At 41.6% G+C, this 20988-nt stretch overlaps 2 protein-coding genes across 2 annotated transcripts; both read left to right on the top strand.

Annotated features, from left to right (window-relative positions):
* Nucleotides 1-1793: 1793 nt before the first annotated feature.
* On the top strand, nt 1794-15774 carry entpd2b (ectonucleoside triphosphate diphosphohydrolase 2b). Its single transcript, XM_030084520.1, has 9 exons — nt 1794-2191; nt 5961-6078; nt 9507-9657; nt 11324-11483; nt 11718-11945; nt 12032-12301; nt 14155-14274; nt 14575-14709; nt 14798-15774. Exons 1-9 carry the CDS (start codon nt 2072-2074, stop codon nt 15011-15013), a joined length of 1518 nt encoding a protein of 505 aa, XP_029940380.1. The 5' UTR covers nt 1794-2071; the 3' UTR covers nt 15014-15774.
* phpt1 (phosphohistidine phosphatase 1) lies at nt 9649-20632 on the top strand. Its single transcript, XM_030084523.1, has 4 exons — nt 9649-9661; nt 16998-17214; nt 18727-18854; nt 18956-20632. Exons 2-4 carry the CDS (start codon nt 17049-17051, stop codon nt 19046-19048), a joined length of 387 nt encoding a protein of 128 aa, XP_029940383.1. The 5' UTR covers nt 9649-9661; nt 16998-17048; the 3' UTR covers nt 19049-20632.
* The last annotated feature ends 356 nt before the right edge of the window (nt 20633-20988 follow it).

Raw genomic sequence — 20988 nt, 5'->3', positions numbered from 1 at the left:
TTGAGTCCTGGTGTCGAATGCTGATGCTTTACATATTCAGCATTTGCATGATCATCCTCAGGGTGAAGGTCTGTGGATGCTGGAGTCTCGTGCATCTCAGGTTGTATTGATAGATTTAGGACATAATCTCTCTCTCTGTGAATCGGGTCCTATGACTAACTGGAAAAGTAGGTGTAAAATACATCCAGAAATTGATCACATTTTCTTTACAGGAACCTAATTTGGTGTGTTAGAAGATTATTTGAATTACAGATTAAAACACACATTTTGGGTTGGAGCAGACTTCATGATGTGACGCCCTGCTGAGCAGAGAGGGGGTCAAATGCAGTGATAAGGAAATAAGGTTGTGCTTTCTCGTGGTCTTCTGCTGAGAACCTGCTTTGATGTAATTGTGAAGAGAACCAAGTGGAGACGACGACCTGGAGGGCAGAGGAGCCCAGACGACGTCCTGCTGATTGACTCAAGTGATAAAAAGAGGAGATGAAGATGAAAGGACTGTTGACTGGAGACAGGCCGATGGAGGAACTGGGGAGGAGACAGACTTAAGACTTTGGTGAAAACATTTCATCTGCTGTGGTTTCATAGCTAAAAAAAATGTAATGTAATTTTATGACAACTGAGGAAAATTATCTTTCGTGAAGCTTTGGGGTCAAAATGCAGTTTGCCAATAAACAACAGCGGTATTTCAGAAGATCCGTGTGTGGTTTTCAAAGATGTCATGTCTCATCTTTTATAGTTTATAGTTTATGTTTAACATTCATCTGATGTGGACTCTGAATCTAGTCAGACCATTTTTATAGCCATGTTTTATAATATACAGGATCAGAACAATAAAGGAAAGAAAGTCCTTAATACTGGTGTCTCTGATTTAATGACAAAGCTCTATCTCCTCCTGTCTCCTGGCTGGTAAGTCATTAATCAGAAGGAGTCATTTAGATTTGCTGTGACAGGAATAAATGTGAGATGAATGTAATCTTGGTGTGATGAGTGGTAATAATGACTCGGTGCAGCTATGAGGCCCCATTTACACAATGTGTTCAAGAGAAAAAAGGAAATATTTTGCTGCATTTTTAAGGTTTGTTCACACGGTAAAGTGCTGACAGCAACTGAATATGCAAATTTAATGACTTCCAAGGTGGAACTTACAGTAAATAGTTGCACATGCAATGGATGGACTGAAAAACTAGAAGGTTCCGCTTCAAATACTGACCGAGGGCTTTCCTGTGTGGAGTTTGCATGTTCTCTCCTTTTCCTCCCACAGTCCTAAACCTTGCAGCCTTGAGCGCCTCGCTGTGTGGCTGCCAAAGAAACGTCCTCTCTGGAGACTAAAATAAAAGTTAGTAATACTGAGAGCAATACTATTTAATCCGATGACTGCTCAAGTGTAACATCCAGATGCTTCTGCAGATCAACTCCTTTAACATGGTGCTAAATTTAGGCCCTTTCCAGGAGAGTATTTGAGCAAAAACAGATTTATTTTTTTTTAAGTCGGTGTACAATGATGAGCCTGTGTAGAGAACTTCATTTCCATGCTTTGTGCAGTCATTCAAAGGAGGACAATTTGCAAGTCAGTTTTTTTTTTTCCTGCCCTACAACCTTTCACATGCAAATCCTGGAGGGGAAACAACAACAACCAGCTCAGCAGCAGCTTTAGTGCAAATGTACTGGACTCGTGCCAGCCTTCTACTCATTCCCATGCATGCTGAAACAACAACTACCATGCGACTCGTTTTAAATTGACTGGGAAGTGATTAAAGTCCTGCAACTTTAGCTCCACCCAAATGTTGTGAATGTGCAGCGGCGGCTCTGGCCCTGATTAAACATTTTTGCGTCCATGGCAGCAGTCGTCTTGGAGCCGCGTCCATTCACTGCGCCGAGGAGACGGATTCATGGAGGAGGGCCGTGCGCGCCGCCCGCACTCTGACTTTCTCTCACCACTGAAATGTAAAACAGGAGGCAGGCAGCAGGTGAAGCGTGAACACGACGCCGGGCCACCGGGAAGCCGCCAGCCTCTGTCTCCCCCCGGCGCTGCGCTGTGAGGACGCGCGGCCGCTCCGCTCCGCTCCGCGCCATGGCGCAGCGCACCGCTCGCCCCGTGCTCGTCCCCGCCGCGCTGCTGCTGCTCGGACTCGCCGCCATCCTGCTGCTCACGGTCCCCACGGAGGACGTGCGGGAGGCCCCCGGGTTCATGGTAAGATCCGCTCCCACCCCCGGGTTATTTCAGGGCTGGAGCGCGGTGAGTGAGCGCACGAGCCGCGGGGGCACGAGAGGTGACGGACCTCTTTATTCCTCTCACCTTATGACTCTCCCGAAGTTCAAATTTAATAACACTATTCAAATTCTACACGCCTACAGGTGCACCTTGAACAGTTTAATTGGTTTGTCAGTTATTTCGATGCTCTTATAACTAACACGTTTCAGCATGCCCTTAAAAAACGGAAGATCTCCTGAAATATTCTATTTTCACCTGATGTAGTTAACCCAAAATAATACTGCTAAAATAGCAATGTATTTATTTTGGACATTTTCATTTGATATCAAAGAATTAAACGTTTTTAATTATAAAAGTGGACATTTAAAATTTTAATAAAGAAATTGTGGAAAATTACAAAATATCTGAGATCAATTGAATAAAAATGATGGATGAAAAAATGTCAGGTTTGTATTCTATCTAACCACTGGTGTCTTTGTGGATTAATGAATCCATTACTTCATTACTTCCAGCACTTGTGTTCATTTCAAAAATACTTCAAATCACAAAGTTCATGAGATGTAATGAACTAAAATGAACAAACCACTTCCCTGAACCTCCTCTGATGGTTGATGATAACTGATCCCATGGTAGCCACTTTATCAAAATTAAGAAATGTGTGGTCAAATTTGGACAAATACAAAAGTGATCAAATTTATACAACAAATACCAATGCACTCTTTTATTGTTGTGCAGTTTATGCCAATATTGTGGGCTGGGAGTCTTGACAGTCTGGAGGCAACCATTGTTATTGTCCAGTTACTTGAGCGTGAGCAAAAGTACTCTTTGCTACAGCCAGTGTTTTCAAAAAGTTCCACATTGAGAACCATTCTCAAAAGTCTTCAGATTCCATAAGCACTATTGTCATGTAAAACACCGAAAATGTCACAAAAAGTTTTTTGTTTTCACTTGAAAACAATGGAAAACATCTCATAGACCATAAATATTTGCACTAATGTTTCCTTTAGTGGTGCAAAATGCAAACTGACATGAAAGTTCTGAGCTGGAAGCATGTATGTCACGAAAGGAAAAGCAAAGTTTTTCTACTCGTTTTGAAATCTTTGTATATCAGAACTTCATGCAACTTTAATCTTGAAAAAACACCTGGTCTCTTTATGTTTTTACCCCCTGCTGCCAGCTCACTGTTGTCTCAACACCAGCCCAGGTTGACGTGTTCTGTGCCCGCAGCAATAAAAGACAGTCATCAGGAAACTTTGTACTCAGGCGACCTCACGATGGGCTGCACTTCGCTCATTTTAATGAGGCTTTACTGTGGAACAGCTTGGCAACGGCGGAGAGATGGCACGAATCCAGAGAATAAACATCCACTTAACAAAAAACCTGCTAAATAAACAGGACTGTTGCAGACTGTTGGTAAAACTGTGTTGTTTTTGCAAAAAAAAAAAAAATTGAAAAATAAAGGAAAGGAATGATTAAAAACAGCGCACGACATGATTAAAGCCACGCTTTTCTGGATTGCTACCTCCAACCTTCTACTCCCTCATTTTTGTGTTGCCGCTGAAATATCCCACGGTTCCCTTTTCAAGCGCTACACTGCTTCCCTTTCACTGAGTCACAGTGCTGGAGACCAGACACGGTGGGGAAAAAAGGATTTTTCTTGTGCAGGCGGACTAGTGTGACAGTTCCAGTGGTGTTTGAAATAGAAGGACAAAGCCCGGCCATTAGAGCCTGTCATGTTTTTGGCTCGTGAGTCCTTGCAGCTGAGTGCGCAGCAGTAATGAGGAGATATTGATGAGGGGCACGTCTGCATTCTGTTTCTCTTCACCTGTTATGATCAGTTGAGAAGCGGCGGTGTCTCTGAGTGCCACGCTGCGCCACACATGGACGCGTATCGGTTACCGGCGGTGGATTTATGTGTTTGTGTTTGCATGCCTGCGCGCCCTCTCCTCCTGATGCGGGTCACATGGCTCCTCGCATGGCTTCGTTTCACCCCAGTCTCCACAGGTTCCCTTCATCCCAGCAGTGGGAGGGATTTTCAGATAAAGGCCTCAGTCCTGCAGACCTCCACCTCAGTCTGATTTATCAAAACATGACATTGTTGCACACACCTGCATGCACACTTTCCCAAATCTGCCCTAAATACATTCCCTAGAACAGTGATTACACACATTTTTATTAAATAACATACATTTTTACCTTTTCAAACCGAGGATACCACACCTTGTACAATTATTTAAAATAGTTAGCTAATAAATAGTTTAAAAAATGTGTCTTTAAATACACATGTGTAATATATATGCTTAAACTTAGCAGTTTTATGACATAGATGAATTAAATGCAGACTCACCTGTTTTTAAAATATAAAAAAAATTGTACCCCTAAAATCAAAAGGATTTCATGACCCCCCAGTGAATGCTTTGCCTTAGAATATGTCTTTATTTTGCTTTTTTTTATATATGTGCACTTCTATTCTTAGCACACCGGTGTGATTTCATTCATGTATGAAGTCATGAAGGATCTCCTGAAAATTCCTCTGTTTCACAATTTGGGAACAGTCTTTGATATTTACTGTAAAACACACACCGAACGATTGATGAAAGCTATTTCACCAGTACCAGAAAAGATATACACTTATTATTATTTATTTCTGATTGAGGTTAATTTAAGCTATGTCAATTTTTACTCTCGGGATGCTTCCAGTCGTCGATAACTTCCTGTCAGCTGAGCAGATTCTTAGAGGACAGGCCGGGAGCAGGAGAGAGTTGAGTGTCATCAGCATAAAAAACAAACTTATAGTAAGGAGTGAAGACAAGCGCAGTCCCGTTCATACAAGCCAGAAATTACCACGTGAACCTGAGTTTAACAATCAGAATAAAGTTTTATTATGAGATGTTGAGCAAGAAAGGATAAATGTGAGTCAGGTACATTTAAAAAATCTATTTAAGAACAAATCCATGAAAGATCAAACCTCAGCTTGTGTTTTCTCGATTAGCACACACGCCGTTTATTTGCCATTTTCCTCCTCCGTGCTGGTATTTGCATATTTGTGCTCGATTGCCACCTCGGCTGCGCCTCCAGTTCCGCCGACTGAAGTCCTCCAGCTTGAAACTGAAAAGTAAAAAACGGTTGTTTCGGGTGGGTGGGATGGAGGAGTCGTGATAGGGAAATTCATGGCAGCGGTCCAGAAAGACTTGAGCTGCTGTCAGTTTTACTCGAATGTCAGAGTCTGCCCTCAGCACACAACCATCCCTCATAAGCCCTTCGCCGCTGCAGCACGAAACTGCTGTGAAATGAGTGCATTTTCTCGTTTGTCCTGTTTTATTTTGGTCGATGACATTACAGTTTAGAAATTACTACCTTCACCAGTCAGGCACAGTCATGTCGAGTTTAAGAACCTTGGCCCTATTCACGAAGGAGACTTCATCCAAACTGGAAAAAAAAAAACAGTTTAAAAATGAAAATCTCAATGAAATATAAATGAAACTCTCCCATTGTGAGCTTGTACACATAAATGGTGATTTTTGTAAAGTGTCACATCATGCTCACAAAGTTTTTTTGAAATCTGTCACTCAGTTGTGCAATATTCATCCCACAAGGCTTCCTTTGAAGACTGACATTACTAGTTAACCTGGCGTGCAGCCAGATGTCTTCCAGATGCTAGAATTAAGGTCGGAGAGGCAGGGTCGCTGAACGTCTTTCAAGTTCTCCTCTCTGTTTACTTCTTGACCTGGCTTCTCTCTCTTCACAGTATGGGATTGTCCTGGATGCCGGATCTTCACACACAGCTTTGTACATCTATAAATGGCCGGCAGACAAAGAGAACGGGACGGGCATCGTCACCCAGCACAGCGAGTGCCACGTGAAAGGTGAGTGTGCAAAACCCAAGTGTCAGACGTCACCAGATTCCCCCCGGAAGACCATCACTTCGCTGACATTTTGGTGTATTTCAGTAAAACTTGGAAAGCAATAACAGATAAATAATTTATGCTTAAAGAGTCCCTGAAAAAGTTCCTTCTGATGTTCAGCCTTGAGCATCAACTAGCTGGCTTTTTATTCTCTCCTCTCAGTGTCATCTCAAACATGCTCTTTGAGATTTATTGTGCATTCAGGCAGCTTGAATTTAGGAAAAGTTTCCAATTAGAAATCTACCACTTGAGTGCCTTCATGTAAAGACATCAAACATGGAACAAGGACATGTTCTGAAATATCTAGAAAATGACAACAAAATGTGACAACATCCAGGATATAATGTTATTTTTTGTTAATACTGTTTGACTCAGTCGACAACCCGAGTTAGGAAAGCATTTACACAACATTCTCATGTGAAAATGGTAAATTTTTCTTATATTTAGGCTCTGTTTACCAGTGAGGAGCTTCGTTCTTCAATTTCAGCCAATACTCTGAGTGTTAATTTAAATGCAGTGTGTTTATAAACCACATGGCAATGGGCGATTTAAACATAACCCCAAAACACGGTTATCATCACATTATCTTTAATTTATATTGTTGATCAGTGATTGTGTTGAAAGCGATGTGTTTTCATTTGAAATGTGGCATGACTTTGGCCGAAATCAAGCTTTTCTCGCTTTAAGCACAACAAATATCTGTTACCGCTGTCGAAAAACAACATATTTATTTACTTATTTATTTATTTTTATGAGTTTCCATTTAAACTGTAAATAAGCATAATAACTTTAAACTGTAGCGTTTGACTGAATTAAATGTAATGACTGTGTCAACTTCCTTCAATCCGCCGGAATAATGATGAGCACTTATGTTACTGATGCCTTCAGGGAGGAAATATAACAAAGCTGACAGGCTGTTCTGCTCAGAGCAGCTGTGTTTCAGCGATTAAACTTGGTATTAAAATCGGGAGAATGTGGACGTCGGCCAGCTAACTGATGTTTCTGTGCACTGTTTCTGTCTTTTTGATTGCTGCCTCATTTCTGGATGATCAGTGGGTGTAACTGTAACTGAAATGATCTCAGGTTGTCTGTGGTTGAACAACCGAACTGTTGTGCTGCGTGTAAAGGTCTGTAAAACAGAATACTGCAGTGATCAGATCAAACCAGATGCCTCAACAGATCACGACACACAAACGTTTCCTTTCTCACATGTGGCCTGATGGGAAGTCGGAGTGACAGGAGTGCACTGCGTGCCAGGGCTCACCGTCTTGGCCTTCTTCATTGTTTTGTGCATCGAGTCTGTTCAGTGAGAAGCAGAACCTGGAAAACACAGAGTGTCAGCGGACACTAAGTAGAGATCAAACTTATTTTAATAGCCAAATTTATGACACCCATGCTGGTGCAGTGACACCACATGGGTCTGCGCCATCTGTGACCCAAAGAAGGACTGTGACGTTTTGCAGCTTTCTATCAAATAAAATTGATCTGGATCCATGATTGACCTTTCAAGTGAGGTTAAGGCAGCTCATGACTTTGTATGCATTTTTTTTTTTTTTTTTTTTTTAGCTGTTGTAGCTTTTTTTCACTGATTTAGTAGTTGAAACTTTTTTTTTTTTTTAGTAATTTGAGTTATTTCTGGATGAATTGCTGGATGATTGAGCTCACCTGACTGTAAGCCACACCCACTAATTTAAAAACAAAAACCTGTGTTGAAAAGATATTGGCCACACGTGCATAAGGCGCAGGTGTTAGAAGCTTTTTCCTCGCAGTCGAGAAGGAGCCGCTGACAGAGTCGTCCGTGGCTGATTAACAAATCTGAAACGCCGCGACGGTCCACCGTTAAACTCGGGACACTGCTGTTCACTGCTATTTCCTTTGTTTTCATTTCTAGTATATAAGGCCCTTCGTGCTGTATCTTTTCTCATTTTAGCTGAAGATAAGAGGCTTTTCAAAATTAGAATGGTTTGCAAACATTTCGTGTTCTCAGAATCACCCGTAAGGATGTCTGATAACGGCGAAATGATCTCAAACTGTCCCACAAAGATTCTGAAACATGTCGGACATGCTTCCACAGTGTAGATCAGGCTGGAGGGTTTCAGCACCTCACCATTAAAACCTTTTCTCCATGATGTGCCTGCTGTCTCCTGAAAGAGGATGAAAACATCACTGAATGATCTTGAAAGTGAAATATTCTTCCACAAAGATTTGGCGTTATTAATATGAATAACAGCTTTCTAGTCGTGGTTCAGTTGATAAAGTGTTGAATTCCGGGTTCAGTCTCCCATGTTGCCCTTGTCCAAGAGTCAAAGTGTTCTTGACAAGACACTGAAGTTAATATTTCTCCATATTGGCACATTGCATGACAGGAGTCACTGTTTCTGCATGAAGGATTATTTAAAGTGCTTTGAGGCTGCTGAAGCGTAAAAGTTTCGGCCGTATGAGTAATGTCCGTTCATCATAACAGAAAAAGATATTTTTTCAAGGAGAAACAAAAGCTTCCATGTTGCAGTTCTGCTCTCAGATCTCACAGAGACCTAAACATTTAATTTTCCATTTTCAGGTGTAAAGGCTGAAACTCCAACCATCATTAACGTTTAGATTTTGCTTTAAAGATACTCTAAACTTCCCATCTCCTGTCAAAAAAACACAAGTTCAGTCACACTTTTGCATTGTGTGCCTTGAAGAGTAGTCCAGACCTTCACATTCATGTGTTTATTTTCATACCTTCACACAACCAGCTGCTTTTCTGCCAGATCTTCACAGATTAAGTCATTCTAAATTAAAAAAAAAATAAAAGTTTTCTGTGCGTCCTCTTTTCTACCACCTCCTCCTCTTCCTCTTGGAGTATCGACTGGCTCCTATCGTCTCGCTCCACTTCTATACTCCTGTTCGCCGGTTCTATTTCGAGTTGGAGCTGGTAATTCTCATTGATCTCCGAAGTCGATCCTCACCTCTGCGGTTTCTTCAGGATTTGTTTTCATAATTATGCCGCCGCGCTCTTTCTTCAAAGTTTTTCCAACTTCTTGACAGCAGTGGAAGTTTTGTGCCGATGCTGTGAACAGACTGATCCCGTTTGTGCCTGTAGAGTCACACCGATCCCAGAAATACAGACCAACTCATTTAAACTTCAGTGAATCTCTTGATTATTTCTATCTATTTATTATGAATCTCATGAGTCTAATAATGCTAATTCTTGTTGTGTAAACCACAGCTCCACTGCATGATCACATCTAACCTGTCTTCAATATTTCTGATGTAACTGCTGTTTGAATCGCTGTGACACATCTCTGTCGGTCACGTCGTGTTTCCTGTTTCCGTTGTACCTCGGAACATGATTGTGCACGTCGGTTACGCAACGCTCCCTTTCTTCCCTTTCTTCACGCTCTCAGGCGGCGGGATCTCGAGCTACGCCGGCCAGCCGGGAGCGGCGGGGCAGAGCTTGGAGGCGTGTCTGAACCAGGCGGTGAAGGACATCCCCAAAGACAAACACAAGCTCACACCTGTGTACCTGGGAGCCACGGCGGGCATGAGGCTGCTGCAGTGAGTCAGCTTCACTCTGCCACCTTTGTCACTTGGTCTGAACTTTGAGATGCGACATGAGGATAAGATAATTGTTTTATAAAGTCATAATACTAAACTAGTTTTGCAACTTCAGTTTCCCTCCAACAACTGAACAAAAGAAGGCTTTTTTTTTCTTATTTTTGTCATGTTTATACAAGCTTCATAATGTTTTCAGAGGAAACTTTTGCATGTGAGCCTGGAATCAGACTTCAAAACGTCTTTGGATCATTTGAAATAAAACAGCCCTGAGCTGTCTAAGAAGAGTTTTGTGAGCAGCCATGTTCTAAACGTATGTTCACTGACTTTATTTTTGCATCAAAGATGGTCAGTCTTCAACAAATCACCCGCTGTTTGAAAAGCTTCCAGTCTGAAAAGACGATTGTCCTCAAAGTGGAATGATTCACTTCTGATCATTTGACATTTCTACCAGGATTTCTTGTCAGACTGAACACTAAGCAGCCTTTTTTCTTCTGAAAGGAGGTTTTTATTTGATCGTGTCCTGATGAAACCGCATAGCAAACAGAACAGCAAAGTGGCAGGTTTGTGACAGTCTGGTTAATGTTTAACATTTAACACCTACTTTCACATGTTGTTGGATATTCCTGGAGACGTGGACATTTCACTGTAATAGTAATGTATGTCTCAACAAGAAATTCTGACTTGACTCCCACCATTGTGACAGTCTTTGTTATTTCCGTGCCAGCTCTTTGTTTGACTGTTAAAGGAACAGCACGCTTCATTAAACGACTGCTGTAATGACAGCTTTGCACACTCTGGCGAGACTTCAAACAGCCTCGCGCGTTTGTCGTCCCTGCTCCTCGTCAGGTTTCTCCTAGACGGATATCGTTGGTACATAACAAAGATTTTTTTTACCTGGAAATCAGGTAAGAAAACCAAAACTGCTGTCCAGGCATCATGCGAGGCGTGAACGGCTCTGCTGATGAACACCGGAAGAAAGCTGAGCAGCAAGGGCGAACAAATAGAATTTGCATGTGTGGTTTGTTTCCCACTGTGCATCACGAAGGAGGGGGTGTGACACTGCGGGGGACGCTTGTCACACTGTGGGCTATTTGGGTCATTTGGCTGACATCTGATTTAGCGGGACCAGCGTTGGTTATACTGTAGCACGACGAGCCAAAAACATTCCCCCCGCACTCTGCGAGAGGCGCAGTAGCTGTCAGACGACCCGACCTGGACCTGGCCCCCACTGTAGCCTGAAATGAACTCAAGAGAGACAGTTTGGCACTGAGAAGCTTGGCTGCTCATGGAACCTCTTAAAGATGTGTGCAACTTTGAAAGAAAAGACTATTAACTTGCTTTATCTGAAATGGATCAGTCCTGTTTACTTTGAAAGCTTCGGATACAGAGGAGATTATCTCAACTTAGTCGTGTCCTCATACGATTGTCCGTGTACTCGCTGTTGTTATTGTTTTCAATGTTTTGTTCTCTGTTTGCATGTGTGTGTGGTTTCATTACAAAAACAAACCAAAGTACCAACTAGTGGCCTGGCATGCTAACTACATCGTTTTTCAATTTTCCAGCTGTTTTCGTGTAAACGGATATCATCTTCTAGTGTTGCTGTTTTGTGTGTGTTGCCAGGTTTATGGATTCTTTTCTATTTTTTTTTTTTTAATCTTGCTTTCAGGATTTCCAGCCCGAAGCAGTCTGATCAGATCCTGGAGGAAGTCGGCAGTAAAATCCAGTCTTTTCCCTTCAACTACCAGGGGGCGGCGATCCTGAGCGGTCAGGAGGAGGGAGCGTTTGGATGGGTCACCGTCAACTATCTGTTGGAGAACTTTATCAAGGTATCTAAACTTTTTAGAAGAAAATCTTTAAATATTTCAATTTTGCACTTTGATTTTGATTTATTGAGGGTCCTCTGATATTGCCAGTGCATTGTTGGAGAATTATAAGCAACTGACACAGAGAGGGTGTTTAAATATAAGTAACTGCACAAAAGGAGTATGTGAAACTGGGTTCTTAACAGCGTGCTGAAGCTCTAATTATCCTTCTTGTTGTTCTTGACTATTTTGTCGCAGTATGGTTTTGTGGGGCACTGGTTAAGCCCCGGCAGGCCCACGGTGGGAGCGCTTGATTTTGGTGGGGCGTCCACCCAGATCACGTTCGTCACTCAGGCGGAGGTGGAAGACAAGCGCGACATGAAGAAGCTGCGCCTCTACGGCCAGGAGTACTCGCTGTACACGCACAGCTTCCTGTGCTACGGACAGGACCAGTTCCTCAAGAGGCTGCTGGCTCACATCCTCAAGGTAGACCCACACGGTGCTAACATTCCGAATATCATCCTAGTAACTGTGGAGTTTTCCATTGCTTGTCTCTCTCTGTCTCTTTTCAGTCTCAGGGTTACTCGGCGACCGTCACCCACCCCTGTTATCCTGCAGACCACAGCAGGGTGCTAAAGCTGGACAGTATATTTAACTCCCCGTGCACGAACAAGTCCAAACCCAGCCCCTACAACCCTCAGGCCTCCGTGACGATACAGGGCAGCGGGCGCTACGAGCACTGTCTGGGCAACGTGTCTGAGCTCTTCTCCTTCAGCAGCTGTCCCTACTCCCAGTGCTCCTTCGACCAGGTCTTCCAGCCCAACGTCACCGGCAGCTTCATGGTAAACTTCAGGCAACACATTTTCACCGCGTTAACTCTAAATGAAGACTTTTAACCTGCTGAAGCAGCCTGTGCACCAAGGAGAACACTGTATTGAATTCAGGTAACACTGATTATACGTTGAAGAAGATCGGAGGAGTTTTTTAGTGTTGTATTTGTAGCTTTTCATTATTTACAGTCATGCTGGTCCCTAAACCTCACTTTCACTGCTTTACTTCTCTTGAAGTCGCCATTTAAAACACTTTTTGCCTGATTTGGGTCAGAGTTTTTAATCATACAAAATAAAGCACCTAGAGCTGGTAATTTGACACCAGCCTCGCCATCCTATTCAATGCTGCTGATCCTGAAATATGATGGATTTCTAAGAAATTACTATCTAAAGACATTAATGGCAATGCTGTTGTTGTTGTTTTTTAATATCCTGTCGTGTGTACGAGCTTGAAGCACTGAATTCCTGTAATTTGGCACCAGCCTCATCGCCCATTTACATGTTATTGGGTCTGAAATGTGAAATTCATAGATTCATAGAAATTCATAGCGATCATCTCTGTCTGGCCTGGTAACATGAAACACCGCTGACATGTAATTTGACTAATTTAATCACCATTTAGGTGTTTTTCATTTTAAATTGTGACGTATCTGTTGCAGAACATATATGTGTGTGTGTGTGTGTGTGTGTGTGTGTGTGTGTGTGTGTGTGTATATATATGTGTGTGTGTGTATGTATATATATATATATATATATATATATATATATATATATATATATATATATATATATATATATATATATATATATACACACATATCCGAGTACAAATGTACCTTTCTTAAATGAGCTTACCAGTAAATTCAAACCAAAATATACTGAAAATCAGAAAACTATCCCTTTTATATAAACCACTTCGCTTAAAATTGATGCACTGATAATATAAACTGGTATATTACAAGCTACAGCATAAGTCTATTTTCTCTGTGAAGTTGAGTGATAACAACAATCTTAAATACACTTTGGTGAATAAATCGATAACATTTCACTGAGACTGGAAACAGCTGACCACCTAACAGTGTTTTATAAGAAACACATGGTTTTCAGTATATAAATAAAGTCTAAAAACATGATAAATTACTGTTTTTAAGCTGCCGCCGTCTCTCAAAGTTCCTGACTGGAATCAGTTGCCAGGCAACCAGCAAGGTTACGGTTCCCAGCTGAGAAATAATCCTCCGCTGGAGCCCCCGTAGACTCCGGCATTAAAAATGCATGCAAGCACATGTATTATGAACATGAGTACCCAAATAAAATGAATGAGCTATTCAGCCATGAAAATTAAGGGAAATACGCAGGTCGAGGTTTGTGTTTAGACCCAACACACCACCAGGGATGTCTATTAATTCATGGTTACAATACCTTTACTTGTAAGTAAAACTATACTGTCCACATGAATGTTGGAGGGAGGGAATAAAACCACATTGTTAAATTTATCAGGGAGTACATTGCTTCAATGGCTGCAAACTGAAAATACAGAAGGAAAAACAGGCAGCACACAGGAGGAGGCGGAACGACTGGACTGATGTGGCGGAAAGGAGAGGAGATTGACAAATCTGTACCTGCACTGTTGTTTACCAAGATTGTGTGAAATGTAGGAAGAAAGATGACGTGAGTCACCTGTTTTCAGCCAGTCATTCAGCCGTAGTACGCTGGGATCGCCACGTTCGCTGCTTGTAGGCGAGCATCCGCACATTTTCTTTGAAAAGAAATGGCTTCATTTCCCCTTGAAATTGTGTGTTTGAAGACTGAAATATATCAACAAACTACATGATTTGCTATATTTTGCCCCTTTTCTGTGTTACCAGGCGTTCTCGGCGTACTATTACATCCACTCCTTCCTGCAGCAAGTCACCGGGATCAGCGCTCGCACTCCAGACCAGCTGCAGCAGGCAGCTAAAGCCCTGTGTGGCAAGACTTACCAACAGGTGAGGGCGTTCCAGACTCTGGCTCCATTCACCAGACATTTCAAGTGAAAACACATAGTTTTTATGTTCTTATTTCAGAAAAGTTTCTCATTTATACGTCAAAGTTTTAAAAGCGATGTCTGCTTGCATGGAAACGACAGGAACACCGAAAACGATGTTTCATTTCATTTCATTCATCATTCTTTATTTTATCTCATTGGCTCTGAGCTCCAAAATGCAACAAAAGTTTTAGCTTGAAAATGTTGTTGTCAATTTCAGGCATGCTTTTATTTTGCTAACTCATTCTGCCTTTTGTCTCAGCTGTCGATTCTCGCTCCGGAGCAGAAGTCCCGCCTGCAGGACTACTGCGCCTCCTCCGTCTTCCTCCAGGTTCTCACCTTGAGAGGCTACGGCTTCGACGACGTGTCGTTCCCACGCATCTCCTTCCAGAAGAAGGTAACGTTCGTCATGCCTTTAAAGACCAGCTACAATAAAAACATGAAAATCTGTCCAGATTGGTTGAACGCTGGTGGTGATTGTGCAGGCGGGGGGCACCTCAGTGGGCTGGGCTCTGGGCTACATGCTGAGCCTCAGCAGTCTGCTGCCGGCGGAGACGGTGGGGCTGAGGAAGGCCTTGACCCCGGCGGCGTGGGGAGTCCTCATCTCTCTGTTTGTGCTGCTCCTCGTCGCGGTCCTGGTCTTCATCCTGCTCCGAGCCAGAGACTGGAGGAAAAAAGGAGGCGGGGAGTCGCCGCTTTAGGCTCTGCTGTCATGAACAGTGCAGGGAGAAAACAGTGGTGTGTTTCTGTCTGTTCGGACTCTGTGCTCCAACACTTCAATGTCTCATTTGTGTAAAAATTGTGTTGTTTAAATGATGTGAACATGTTTAAATTAAAACTATAAGTGCTTTAAAGCCAGTCTGTATTTTAAAGTGAATCCCTAGCCTTTGACTTTTAGGCTTATTAATGTTACGATTATCCTCTTTGACAAAAATAATCAATTGTCAACATTTATAATCCTTTTTTGGTGCATTGGTTAGCACTCATGCCTCATACAACGAATATTCCTGGTTCAGTTTTTGGGCTTGGAGGCCTTTCTGGGTGGAATTTGCAGGTTCAGGATGGGTTTTCTCAGGGTAGCACACAGTCACAAAACACGCATTGTGGTTATTTTGTGATTGTGTTTCTCCTGTGATGAACCTGTGACCCGTCGAGGACGCACCCTTTACTCACAGTTAGATGGGATTGGCTTCAGCCCAACAAGGCCCTAATCTGGATAAATCAGGTGTAAAGGAAGGATTCTATGAGTACATTTTAAATGTTTATTTTCTGGCCCCATGACATGCCCGTTTTGTTATTTGTCATGATATACACTGATCACTGTCTAGAAGCTACAACGTCACACTGAGCTGGATTGGCCAGTCATTTTTAATTAAAAAAAAAAAAATTAACTTATTAGAGTGATCTTTGCTTTCCAGTCATGTGACTTACTTCTCTGCAACTGATTTTGCTAAAAGCTGACTCCCATTGAGCGTGCGTTGGCCTTTAATATAAAAGGAAAACTGAAATTCGCTGTGAAGAGACTTCAATTAGTTAAATTATTGCCTTCTCAATAAAAAATTATTACCAAATGTTTTTGTGCTTTTAGCCTCAATCTTTTTGCAACCAGAAAGTGGAAAGAGCAACTTTACACAATCATTAGGCTGGATAGCATTTTAAGGCTGATAGTGTCATATCAACAGCACCAGGAGTTCATTGAATTACCAATATTAATGAGAAATATGAATATATGATGCTGCATGAGACGTATGTTAATAGTGAATGATAATTTTGGTATACGGAGGCTACAAGTTTATCTTTTCTGGATTCTTTTTAGGAAGTGCTGGAGTGCAGAGCCTACACATTACACAATGGAAAAAAATTACACTGACCAAATATTGTCTGACCGTCTTGTAGGTTTACACCATAGCGCCCCCTGCTGGCTGTGTTTTATGCTACAGGAAAAGTTTGAATGTATTTTTTTCTTTTCTTTTTTAAGTTGAGCAGCTTAATTCAACTTCTGTTGTAAGTGATAATAATAATAACAACACCAGAGTCATTTTGTTTGAATTCAGTGATGTTTTCTTGCTTTACATTTGCCAATTCACATTTCTGTTTAATATATCTCTGTGCGTGTGTGTGTGTGTGTGTGTGTGTGTGTGTGTGTGTGTGTGTGTGTGTGTGTGTGTGTGTGTGTGTGTGTTTGATTTTTAACTAATTTCCACGCGTTTTCTCTTTATGTCCCCTTTAGAAAAAGCAATGTTTACATTTATCTAATGTTTGTAGAAAGATAACTGCCATCTCCTATTTTTGTATTATTGTCGAAGTAATTAAAAAATGGTTGTGATTTTATTATTTGATCCTAACTACATTAATACTCAAGATAAAAAAACAATAAAGTTTTTGCCTGTGAATCTTCTGTTGAGAGAATTTTATTTGGGAAATGAACTACAACTCCCAGGGTGCTGATCGGTTTGCTAACTTCCTGCATGGTTATGCTGTCTTCAGATCAAAAGCTTTTTTTTTTTTCATTCTGATCAGTTCCGTTTGATATTGTAGCTTTTATTTTGAAGGCCCCTACCGGATATATTGTAGTCTCGTGCTGAAACATGGCGGCGCTGGCGTGAAGGATCGGTAGCTGCTTTCTGTTATAATTTAACACTTCTTTACAACAGCGCGTCTCCCTGGGGGGTTTTATTGTGATAGCGACAGACACGGAGCTCGTGGAGGAACGTCTTGACTTTGGGAGGTTTGGAAATGTGCACGCAGACCCGGGCCGCGGCTCTCATGGCCAACATCCCCCAGGCTGACATCGACCCGGCCGGAGTCTTCAAGTACGTCCTGATCCGGGTCCACAGCCGAGAGGAAGGCGACGACTCGGAGGTGGACATAGTCCGAGGATACGCCTGGGCGGAGTACCACGGTGAGTCCGCCTGACCGGGAACCCATGCTCCTCCGACTGTGAGGTGAAAGAGCAAACCACCGCTGGACCCTCCAGGTGTTCATCACGCTTTATCACAGACCCAGCAATTCAATAAAACAACAAATTGATCAAAATCTTCCGCATAAGCGCTTTCAATGGTTCAAATCGACACAATCAGATCAGAGGTGGTTTACGAGCTGATCATGTAAACACATTGAGTCGTTTCCCAGTGTTGGGATCATATCTGTCAACCAGAGGCGGAGCGTGGGTCCCAGTACAGAGGGGGCGGAGCATTCTCGACGGGCCCTTATGATATGTGTCCATCTGAGAGCGTCCGCTGTCCATGGTGCTGAAAAATCAGTTAAAAACTCACTGGCTAAATCTGTACCATCTTTGATACAGCTTGAATATAAAATAAAATGAACCCAGCTGGTCTAAAATTACACAATCTATTCAAATAGATACAGACACAGCTATCTATATCTTTTGGAATTCATGTATATTAGGAAAAAAAATAGACTCAGCGGTCTCTTATAGTTGAGGGCAACACAAGGCACATTCAAATAGGCAGGTGTATAAGACCACGGCATTCTGATAAAGATAGTATTTTTGAAGGTTTCACTGACTCACCAATGGCTCCGATGTTAGGTTTCGGGTAGTACCGCTAGCGGCTAGCATAGTGTTTAGCATAATGTTTAACTTCCCTCCAAAGAGTTCAGATCAAGTGAAAAAGAAAAAACTCGTTCATGCCGCACAGCCAATCAGCGCTGGCTTACAGCTCTGATGCATTCATGGACAGTCGTAATGTAAGAATTGGCAAATTGGAGCCCACACTCATATGTCTATACCTTCTCTCACACACTGCACATGTTATTATAAGAATTTATTTACGAGTAAATGTGAACACATCACATGAAACGGGGCCCTATGACCTTATGGGCCCTGGGGCGACCGCCCCCTTGCCCCCACTCTGGCTCCGCTACAGCTCTCAACCCACTAACGCCAGAGTCCAAAATAACATGCGACTGATCATCTAATGAAGGATTGGGGTGATATTCTGCACTTAAACCTGCACTTCAATATTCACTCTTATTCCATCAATTTAATTTGTATCTGTTAAACTTTTATTTAAATATGCCATATTCTCAGATGTAATCCTCTTTATTCTCATTGTCATGCTGGAAAAAAGGCATCCCTCTGACTCCCATAGAGAGGTTCACCACAATTTTACCAAATGCTTTCAACTGATTAAAGCCCCCTTTTACAACCTCGATTTCAAAAATTAAGTTTTACACAGCAGTTTTTGAATACACATATTTGAATTACTTTTGAAAGTTCAAACCTGAGTGGCGGCTGCAGATCTGTACAACATCTAGACCGTTTTTCAGTAGTGCCATTGATGGAAATAAACTGATGCATAGTTAATAATACTGAAGCTCATATTTCAAGGTGGAATATTTTCCAAAAGTATGCTTAATAAACAAAAATGTGGGCCTCTTTTCTGCCTTCCAGCGGACATTTATGATAAAGTCTCTGAGGAGCTGGAAAAAGACGGCTACCTGGACTGTGAGTGTGTCGGAGGAGGGAGAATCAAGCATGATCCTCAGGGCAAGAAGATCCACGTCTACGGATACTCCATGGTAAGACATCCTGCTGAATAAGTGTAGGAGAAATCTTGTTATGTGACATTTTACTCCTCCAATGACACACGTTTATTTGTTTGTTTCTTTTTTCCTTCCAGGGATTTGGACGAGCAAACCATGCAGTGTCCACGGAGAAACTAAAGGCTCAGTACCCAGACTACGAGGTGACTTGGGATAATGAAGGATACTGAAATGAACGGAGACAAACCCCTTTTTTCCCCCTCTGGATCCCTTTTTGCCAGAACTGACACTGGACTTTTGTTTAACCAGTTGGCCAGTTGTTAATAGGAAGAACTTGTCTGACTCCTCATCATCCCAACAACTAAAACTCAGCCTTTTTATATCTAAACATGCTGATTAAAAATACGAGCAACCAAGCCTGTTTTACAAAGTTTGATTGTCTTCCACCTGCAAGGTGATGTTCATTTATCTTCTGTGCTGCTTAATCCTTTGCAACATCACAGGAAATTGGAGCCAATCACAGTTTAAAGTAGTTGTCCAGTCCATCACGGGGAAAATACACACTCATTTTCTCACCCAGGGTCACCAATTAACCTCACAAGCATGTTTTTGGACTGTTGGTAGAAACTGACACACACAGGGAAACCATGCAAACTCCACAAAGAAACGGCCCACCCAGGATTCAAACCTGGACCTCTCGCTGTGTGGCAAGTGTGCTACCCACTGCTCCATCGTGCAGCTTAAGATGACGTGCAATTTTCAGTTAAAGTGAAGCACTGTCTTGAAATTGTCTGCTGTAGCAGAAGGTGTTGAAAAAGATAAAACTGCAAAAAGGGCAAAAAAACAGTGTTTACGTGGCTGTATTTCCTCAGCATTCCTTCTGCTTTGTCATTTCTGAGAGGCTTGACTCAAATGGAGTTTCAAACTGATAATTTTCTTAAAATAAACTTTTAGAATTGGATGTTAATATATACATTTAATAAAAACACATGACCATTATAGAGTGAGTGTGCAAAGAAACTGCGTGACTTCATTTAAGGACTCATCTCGACTTTCACAGAAAAGAGTGTCCTGAAAAAAAGGTTTCCTCCACTTGTTCTCATGGAGTCCAGCATCCGGGAAACCGACACCCATACAGAGACTCAAATGGAGTCTCAATCTGATATTAATCTTCTTAAAACACACTTTTAGAATTGAATGTTATTCTATACATCTAATGTCTGAACTAACAAAGGTATGCTGGGGTACCAGCGCTCACACGCTCAGACATCACCTTCAGTGCCATCACCACACCATTGATGGTATAAAAAAAGAGGCAACCTGTTATTATCAATGATTATGATTTCCTGATTAACAGTATCTCCATCCTGAGGAAATTTTGTATCCACAAATGCAAGTACATGAAGGTAAATCCTGGATTTTATCGGTTTCATATGGCACTTGTGTCCTTAAATGAAGCCCTTAAAAATGAGTGAACAGGCAATGAAACTGTTCCGTTGCATTGAGACTTACAACCTGCAAAGAAAGCCAGTTTATTTTCATCTTTCTTTTCTTTTGCCTTTTGTTTTGTGCCGATTGTAGTTCATATAATTTTCAAGAACTACCTTTTCTAATGGATATAGTTTACTACTACTGTAAACACCTGTTCATTACAAGAAGGCCTTTGAAAAATGTGATTTATATTAATGTTTTACTAAATGTATGCATTTATTTCAATTTATTTGAAAGATAATTTTCAGGTATGTCATCAGAAGGTGCAGGATCCAAGACACTTTTTCTTTAAGGTCGGGGAGGGTTTTTTTTTTTAATTTTTGCAATAAAAACAAAGCAAAAAAAAGAAAAAACAGTCATTAACATACAAAAAATAAAAGTCACTTACATGTTCATCTAAAGCATAATTCAATAGTTTTAGCAACTTTCTTATTTGACTCACTAATAGTTATATGTTTGGTTTTCTTTTCAACAGCAATGAAAGAATGGTTTGTGTTACTAAATGTATCTTTATGAATATCATGTTTCCATAAAATTATGAACCAATAATATATCATTCTGTGTGTCTTTAGTTATACTGTTTCTCTTAGAATCGCGCAGCTTGGGTGTTTTCATTCAGGCAACTGGTAAGACAGACTATCATGCCCTGTGTTTATGTCGGAGGACCCCAGATACATGC

Source organism: Salarias fasciatus (genome assembly GCF_902148845.1).
Source record: "Salarias fasciatus chromosome 7 unlocalized genomic scaffold, fSalaFa1.1 super_scaffold_4, whole genome shotgun sequence".
In the NCBI taxonomy this organism is placed as follows: domain Eukaryota; kingdom Metazoa; phylum Chordata; class Actinopteri; order Blenniiformes; family Blenniidae; genus Salarias; species Salarias fasciatus.
This window is presented reverse-complemented; position numbering and strand designations above follow the sequence as displayed.